Here is a 9,057-nt window from a genome sequence, read left to right on the forward strand (position 1 = left end):
CGATTATTTATATTCAAAATCAATTATTCGAATTTCATATGAAAGTATGTAATAATCAAAGAATATGTTAAAAGTAAAAATTTGATCAAAACCATAAATTATTCGAATTTCATATGAAAGTATGTAAATTTAATTATTGTAATAATTTTAATATTCAAATTACTCAAATGATACGTTGAGAAGAAAAACCATTGAATCGTAAAATATGGGCCCACATGAAGTCTAGCATTTTAGGCCTTCCATTTTGTGCAGTGTATTGTGGTTGGTACCCCATATTTCTTATCCAAATTATTTAAAGGCACTGATGAATCATCCCTTTTAGCCTTAAAATCCCATATAACTCAGCTGTTTCTCTCATTTGCATTGTACCCACACCCAACCTTATGGCAAAAACTCCTTTCCTCCCTCTTATGTTTCTGCTGCTATTTGCTACCTTCAGAGCTACTTTGTCAGCCAACATAACCACCGATGAATCCGCCCTTTTAGCCTTAAAATCCCATATAACTCATGATCCACATAATCTCTTAGCAACCAACTGGTCCACTTCTATCTCTGTTTGCAATTGGATTGGTGTCAGTTGTGGATCCAGACACTACAGAGTCACTGCTCTGAATTTGTCAAGTATGGATCTCACGGGCACCATCCCATCTCAATTAGGAAATTTATCTTTCCTTGCCTCCCTCAGCATTGATGACAATAGTTTCCATGGCTCTTTACCTACTGAGATAGCCAATTTGCATCGGCTGAAGTATTTGAACTTTGGTAACAACAACTTCAGTGGAGAAATCCCATCATGGTTTGGTTGTTTTGCTCATCTTCAAAGCTTGTTGTTGTACCGTAACAACTTCACGGGTGTTATCCCGTCCACTCTTGGGAATTTGTCAAAACTTGAAACGTTGGCTTTCTACAACAACAACCTTCAAGGACAAATCCCTATGACTATGGGAAACCTTTCAAACATGAAATTGCTATACCTCTGTGAAAATTACCTTTCAGGTCCATACTTTTCTCTAAGTGCTCCATCTCTTTCCTCCCTTTCTGCCACATATAACTTTATTTTCACTAGTAAAAATTTTATTTTATAAGTAACGTTTTCATTGCAGGCCATCTACTCTCACTTGAACAATTCCAAATTTTTCTTCATTTTTTTTTGTTATCTGTTTTTTATATACACTTGGACCATCATCCAATTATCCAATATCAAATTAAGGCAGACTAAATGAATAAGTTATTATAACCTACATATTGAAATAAGTTGTATCGTTAGTCTTCTCTAAATCAATTACCTTACAACTATTTGGAGTTTTCATAAGTAGTAAAATAATTTAATAAAATTTTATTTTTTAAAAGAAGGAAAATAAATGCAGAACATTAACCTATTGCGCTGAAAAAAAGAGATCTAAATTAATTTCCAATGTACTTCCCTCGCATACATAAATTTTTATATAAGCGATTTCTTGGGTAAAAATGTATTTGGATTGAATAATTTCAAATATTTGTAACTTTCATAAGTTTAAGGGTTTGTTAGAAAAACTATTAATAAATTATGATATATTTAATTTTATATTTAAGGTGAATTTCAATTATTTAATAGAAAACCAACTTATCTCTAGAACATTACTCTTTCTTCTAACAACTTAAAATGCGTAATATCATATTTTTTTCAGATTTTATATCTTTATTAGTATTGAATATATTTTCATCAGTTAAAAGATGTTTTATAACTAATAATCTCACTGCAGGCCATTTACAGTCGGGAATATTTGATAACCTATCTAAATTGGAAGTATTAAGTTTGACTGGGAATCAGATTTCTGGTAGCATTCCTAATAGTTTATTCAAATGCAAAGAGTTGAGGTATTTATCATTGAGGAACAACTCTATGGAAGGAAGTATACCCATGGAAATCGGAAATTTGATAGTGCTCCAATCTTTGCGTCTTGCTAACAACAACTTCAATGGTAAACAATTTTTCATTTGCATTTCGTTCTCCCTTATTTCGTTAGTTGTGTTATGCCTAATGGTAAAAATGACGGTAAACTTCAATTTAACCTCATTGTAGTACATTATTGCTGAGAAAAATAATATTCAAATTCAATTTTGGTAATAACTCAATATCCATTTTAAAGCATAACTTTAAACAATATAATCAAGCTATCATTTGATGTTAACCCAATTTAAAGAAGAAGAAAAAATGTTGTGATTAATTATAAAAACATTTTTATTAAATTGGGTGTAGACGATATGAAATAATTGGTTAAAGTTTAGACTGATACAAATCTTCTAAATTTGATCATAGTTTAAGGCTGTTATTTCCATTGTGCCAATTGAAGTTTGATTATTTATTTTGCAGGTTCTATTCCTTCGTCAATCTTCAACATTTCCTCTTTGCTACATATTTCTCTGGGATGCAACAATCTAATTGGTTCTCTCTCTTCCAATACATTCGATTATCTTCCTCAATTACGTCATCTTGGATTGGGTGGATGTCAACTTTATGGAAGAATTCCAATGAGTTTATTCAAATGCAAAGAGTTGGAATATATAGATTTGGGTACAAATCATTTGGAGGGAACCATACCATTAGAAATCTCAAATTTAACTTCACTTAAATTTTTCTTCATCCATTACAACAACTTTTCAGGTAAGTTAAATGATTCATCCTGCTTTAATAATGTTCTTAAATATAAAAGAGTTTTTTATCATTGAAGTTTTTAATTATATTGTCCTAATTTATTTTAGCTTTTCAATTTATTTTATTAACATAGTAATATTCTTGGCTCTTAAAAATTAGTACAACTTTTAACTATTTGAGTAGTCCAAACTTCTGCAACGTATATAAAATGTCTTCAATTGATGAAAATGATAAAACGCATTCATGTCTTGCAATTGGATGTGGAGATCAAGAAACCAATTGTACGTATTCCATAAGTCATATTATTTAATATGAGACAAATAGAGTATGTAAGTTCTAGTTCTAGTTACGGAACAAATAAAGTTACCTAAATTCTAAAAACATAAGCATAAAGATACCCAATCACACTACTATACTCATCAAGACATAATATAAGTATTTTGTCAAATTATTTTTGATTAATTTAGTTATATATTTCAGGTACAATTCCATCGGTTATTGGAAATATAACTTTTTTAGAGTTCATTAGTTTTGCGGGTAACAACTTGACAGGTATAATACAACTTTCATTCCTCTTTTTGTTTTTATTTTTTTCTTGAACTTTTATTGTTATTTTGTTATATATTTATTAATTAATTATAAGATTTTTTTGTCATTGGATGTGTCTTTTGGTATTCAAACATAAATAATTTAAATATTAGACTCAGATAAATCCATTCTAAAATGATTTCAATTTAAAATATATTTTTTCAATTCGATATGAACACCAATTTTCCTTGTTTTTTTTTCTAATTGTAAGTTGAAAATATTTAGTTACGATACATGAATAGAAATGTATCAAAATCCTTTTCAATATCAACTTTGTTTTATTTCGTTGGAAAATTTTGTCCAAAATTTGGTAATTTGTGAATGTCATGTAATATAAGTGAATTTTTCAAAAATATATTTCCTGATGCAGTAGCAAAAATGGTATTTGTTATACATACCCATCTGTTAGTGAACTGATTTTCTGTTGTCGTCGTTTTGTATAATGAAAAGAATATCTAAAATCCTTTTAAAACCAATTATGTTAAGTAAATTAAGCAATCATGCCTATTGGCTATACGCGTCATGCATGTTTCAAAAAGTTTCAAACATCTAATTCTAACTCTATTCCATATTTTCTGCAAGGCCGTATTCCTTCCTCATTATGCAATTTAAGTTCCCTTTGTGCGCTCTCTTTACGGAACAATAGTTTGGATGGAACAATTCCGGAATGCTTTGGAAATTTGAGATATCTTTCGGTGCTTGACTTAGGGATGAATAATTTTCATGGTAAAATACCTGAAAATTTTGTTAAAGGTTGCTCGATACTCTATTTTCGAATCAGGAACAACCAAATAGAAGGGTCATTACCACGATCTTTGGGTAATTGTAAAGACTTGAAGCTTCTCGATGTTGGAAACAACTATTTGAGTGACACTTTCCCAAATTGGTTAGGAAATTCGGATCAGCTGCAAGTGCTTGACTTGAGATCAAATAGATTCTATGGTAAGGTGGATAGCTCTGATCTTACCTTCACTCGTTTGCGTGTCATTGATGTTTCTCGTAATAACTTCAGTGGCTATCTACCTATGAACTTTTTTGGAAATTTACATGCCATTAGAGAAGTGAATGAAAAGAAAGTTGGACCAGAGTACATGAAAGATATAGCAGCAGGTAAAGTACTGTATATAATGACAGGTTTATCTTTTACAACAAAAGGACTGGAAACAGAGTTTGAGAGACTATTAACCATATGGACAGCTGTTGACTTCTCCAGCAACCAATTCATAGGAGAAATTCCTAAAATAATTGGTGAGCTTCATTCACTAATCGTCCTAAACCTCTCTCATAACTGTTTAACAGGTTCTATCCCGTCATCATTGGGTGATTTGTCGGAGATTGAATCATTAGATCTCTCATCAAACAAACTCTATGGAAGAATTCCAACAGAGTTTAAAAATCTTGGATTCTTGGAGGTGTTAAACCTTTCCCATAATAATCTAGATGGTCCCATTCCTCAAGGCAAACAGTTTGATACTTTCAGTAATGATTCCTACATAGGAAACCTGGGTTTATGCGGGCTGCCATTGTCAAACAGCTGTGATAATGATGGGAAAACTCCAATCAGATTTGATAGAGATGATGATGATGATGGAATGAATTGGAAATTTTCAATATTGATGGGATATGGATGTGGATTGGTGCTAGGACTGAGCATGGGATACATTGTATTCACAATTGGGAGACCATGGTGGTTCATTAGACTGTTCGAGATAGTTCAACAAAGATTTGCAAAAAAAAGGTAAAAAGGAAAACTCTTTGAGGGAATTTTGTTTCAGAACAAGCAGTTGAGAGAGCTGAAACTTCATTGCATGCTGGTAGGCAGGCCATCGTTTCCTTGCTGCTATATGCTTTGGGTAGTTGTTAGTTTGTTGTGTGAAGGGAATGTTCCTTATGTTCTGGAGTGTACTGTTTCTTCTATTAGTGCTTGTCATCCTGGTTCAAAGTACTATTATTTTCTGTTTAGATCTAGAGAGGTTTTTAACGAGGTTTTAAATTAAGCTGGTCCTTATTAATAAAATTTACCCATTGCCGATAAAAAAACCCCCCCAAAATATAAGTATGGTTTCATGTATTGAACCTTTTCTGTTTTTTCCCTATTTTCATTGCATTTTTATTATCAATTTATTATTCTTAATTAACTATTATAATTGAGATTAGAAAATTAAGAATAAAATTTATATATCATATATATATATATATTTGTTGTAGAAGTTTACGAAGGTTGATAACGTTACTCTTTAAAGCTGGTGAGTAATAAACATTTGATCTTTATTTTTTCTTTATTCTTTTAAGTAACCATAACTTCTCACTCGTCTTTAAATTTTGTGTGTGAATCATCTCTAAAAGTATAACTCCCTAGACTCAGCCTAAGAGTTACAATTGAATCAGGGTGACCACGTTGATCACATAAATAATCCACAATAAAAAATTATTTGATAAATCATTTTGAAAATATTTACCGAATATGAAATCAGAAATAAATTCATACCACATCTTAAAAAGGTTAAAATAAATATTAAATTTCACACAGTATATAATCAAGACCACACCTCCAATAACCTAACTGGTTCTATAACTAGATAATTTAAAAAAGAAAGACAAAAACAGGGTGAGCTATAAAACCCAGTATATCCTCTACACTAAACATATATCATTAAATTGTGTCGGTAGGTAATAAGGAGACCTTGGAAGTGGTGGCAATCTCTTGTGGATATCGTTTGGTTGCTTAAGAAAATCAGGAGTCAGTTTTTATCACGACCCTATTTCTTTTTTTGGATAAGTCAGAATTTTATTATCCAATTAGCAAAAATCTACAAATACAATCAGGGTTCAATACAAAACAATTACAATACAAAAATCAGTGGTCATCAATACCCCAATGTTTATAGAGGGTAAGATTCACATTATCTATTTTATTGAATTTCCTGCCATTAAGTTGAAGACAAACAATAAATTTGATATTCTTTAGAAGTTCATTAACATGTCTAGTTCGGCCTTGGTACAGTCTTTTGTTCCTTTCTTCCCAGAGCAAGTAAACCAATGCATTCAAAGAAATCTTCATAACGGTAGATAACAATGATTTTCCTTTCCAATTTGAGCTCGCCATTTCCAAGAATTCTTCCCAAAGGTAGCCTGTAAAATGCAAGCCAGAAAAAGAGAAGATGTGTTCCCATAGAGAAACAGCAGTAGGACATGATAAGAAAATGTGATCCCTAGTTTCCACATCAGAGTTACATAAAAGACAAGAGCAGTCATTAGTAAGACCGATACGGTGAAGACGATCCTTAGTGGGAAGTCTGTCAAGTAGAGCCATCCAGGTTATCATACTATGTTTTGGAATGTGCAGGGGAAACCAAACGAGTTTATGCCAAGGGACCTTCTGATATTTTGACCGAATGGAATCCCATATCGAGCTTCCATTGATAGGACCCAGATGAAGGAAATTTTGCACCTCTGGTCTCAATTTAAGAAGTCTTCTGAGACACCAGCTAGTGTTGGGCTTAGCTTCAATTGACCAAAAATCTTTGTCCTTAAAAACATAATTGTGAAGCCAAGCTACCCAAAGTGAGCCTTCACCAGCAAGAATTTGTTTGATTAAGGCTAACATACAAGCTTTATTCCAGGTCTTAGTGTCTTTGATCCCAAGACCACCTTCCGATTTCAAAGAGAAAATTTTGCTCCAGCTCACACGTGCTCCTATTGCTGATTTGTCAGAAACTTTCCAAAAGAAGCGGGAACAAAGCTGCTTGATTTTTTTCAAGATTGAGTTAGGCAGGAAGAGTTGTCTGCACCAAAAATTGGTAATTGAAGCTAGCACAGTTCGAATGAGCTCCAATCTCCCAGCGTAGCTGAGCAGTTTACTAGACCAATGGTGCAATCTAGATTTGATATTATCGATGAGGATCGCACAGTCTTTTTTAGAGATTTTCCTTGTGAGCAGCGGAATTCCTAAGTAACGCACTGGCAAATAGCCTAGATTATAGCTCGTAGCTTGCTTGATAGTCTCAATCGTACCCAAGGACATTCCGGCTGCATAGAATTCACTTTTATGGGCGTTAATTTGGAGTCCTGACATCTCATAAAAAGTGTCCAGGACACTAGTGACACCAATTACTGAGTCAGCAGAACCCTTACAAAAGATGAGTAAATTGTCTGCGAATGATAAGTGGGTCAAGTTAATTCTTTTTCACTTAGGGTGGTATCCAAAAATATCCTTGGCAACTGCCAAATTAAGGAGGGAAGAGAGGACATTCATAGAGAGAACAAAGAGAATGGGAGAGAGGGGATCTTCTTGCTGTAAGCCTCGAGCTCCCTTAAAGAATCCAGATAAGCTCCCGTTAATGGAGACTGAGTAGCTTGCTGTGGTATAGCAAGTTTCAATCCAAGAGATGAAAATCGTAGGGAGACCTATAGCCTGCAGGATGGTAGAGATGAAGCTCCAGTTGAGGGAATCAAAAGCCTTGTGGAGATCAATTTTCAAAGAGCATCTAGGAGATATATTCTTTCTATTGTAACCTCTTACTAGCTCTTGCGCAAGTAAAGTGTTTTCTGTGATGTTTCTACCTTTTAAAAAAGTTGTTTGGTTAAGAGTTACTAACTCAGGCAGTATACAAGTTAATCTTTTTACCAGTATCTTTGAGATAGCTTTGTAGAAAACAGAACAGCAAGAGATTGGTCTAAAATCCTTAACTTTGCTAGGGTTAGGGGTCTTAGGAATCAAAGCAAGGATAGTAGCGTTAAAAGCAGGCAGAAGATATGAATTTTTGAAGAATTGAGAAATAGCAGCAGTAATGTCGCTTTCGTTAATAGTCCAGGTTTTTTTGAAAAAGAATGGAGAGAAACCGTCTGGACCAGGAGCTTTATCGTTTCCTTAACTAAAGAAAGCCTCTTTAATCTCCTCTTTAGTGACGTCCTTAACAAGGGCATCAACATTCTCAGGAGGTCAAGTATGCCGACAGAGGTCCTTTAACAGTTTAGGATCCGTTCCCTTTAGTGCTGGATCAACTTTCCCAAGTAAACTAGTGAAGATGATCTCAGTTGAAATTTGATCATAGGTTTCCAACTTGTTGCCTTTCTCATCAATGAGGGTACGGATTGTATTTCTTTTGTTTTTAAGGGCAACAGTGGAGTAAAAGAATTTAGTGCATTTATCACCCTCCTTCAGCCATTGGACTCTAGATTTTTACCTGTAGAAAAGAGTTTCAGCTTCTTCAAGATTGTTCAACTCATTCTGGAGAAGAAGCTCTTTTTCAATGCCGTCGTCTCCACGAAGAGTCTTAAGTTGCTGGAGTTCTAGTTCAGATCGTTTATATTTGACCCTGGTAGGAAGGTCACTATAGGAAGAATTATTAAGAGCCTTTAGACAAGTCTTCACCCTTTTGAGTTTAGTGAAGAGAGACTGCATTGGATTCCCGTAGGTTGGTTTGGACCAGGTTTGTTTAACCTCTTCCAGAAAGTTGGGGTGATGGGTCTAATAGTTAAAAAAATTAAAAGGCTTAGGTCTGTTTACTTCAATTACCTTATTAAGCCAAACTTTTGCAAAGCAGTGGTCAAAAATTCCTGGAGCTTGGAATTCAACATGCGAAGTCTGAAATAAATTTGCCCAATTAGAATTGATCAAGACACGGTCAAGCTTCCTAGCAAGGAATGTGTTCTGTTTTTTGTTGCTCCAAGTGTGAGTAGGGCCAAAGAAAGGGTGGTCAGAGAGCTCCAGATCAATGAGAGTGTCCTGGAATCTCTCATATCTGAAGAAATAATAGGACCCAAGATGTCACAATCGGAACTTTTATTCGGGTGGAGAGTAATATTAAAATCTCCACCAAGGATCCAGGGTT

General features: G+C 33.9%; 1 protein-coding gene across 1 annotated transcript; it reads left to right on the forward strand.

Moving 5' to 3' along the window:
* The first annotated feature begins 329 nt into the window (after positions 1-329).
* LOC120184005 (receptor like protein 22-like) lies at positions 330-5,211 on the forward strand. Its single transcript, XM_039188582.1, has 5 exons — positions 330-996; positions 1,743-1,961; positions 2,354-2,644; positions 3,116-3,187; positions 3,806-5,211. Exons 1-5 carry the CDS (start codon positions 384-386, stop codon positions 4,963-4,965), a joined length of 2,355 nt encoding a protein of 784 aa, XP_039044513.1. The 5' UTR covers positions 330-383; the 3' UTR covers positions 4,966-5,211.
* The last annotated feature ends 3,846 nt before the right edge of the window (positions 5,212-9,057 follow it).

The sequence above is a fragment of the Hibiscus syriacus genome, unplaced genomic scaffold (assembly GCF_006381635.1).
Source record: "Hibiscus syriacus cultivar Baekdansim isolate YM2019G1 unplaced genomic scaffold, ASM638163v2 tig00112856_pilon, whole genome shotgun sequence".
NCBI lineage: Eukaryota > Viridiplantae > Streptophyta > Magnoliopsida > Malvales > Malvaceae > Hibiscus > Hibiscus syriacus.

Bases quoted from the DNA above. Each gene is read 5' to 3' on its own strand.
- LOC120184005 (XM_039188582.1), top strand. From the start codon at position 384: ATGGCAAAAACTCCTTTCCTCCCTCTTATGTTTCTGCTGCTATTTGCT. The intron at 1,962-2,353 runs GTAAACAATTTT...TTTATTTTGCAG, and splicing joins TGCTAACAACAACTTCAATG to GTTCTATTCCTTCGTCAATC. The intron at 3,188-3,805 runs GTATAATACAAC...ATTTTCTGCAAG, and splicing joins TGCGGGTAACAACTTGACAG to GCCGTATTCCTTCCTCATTA.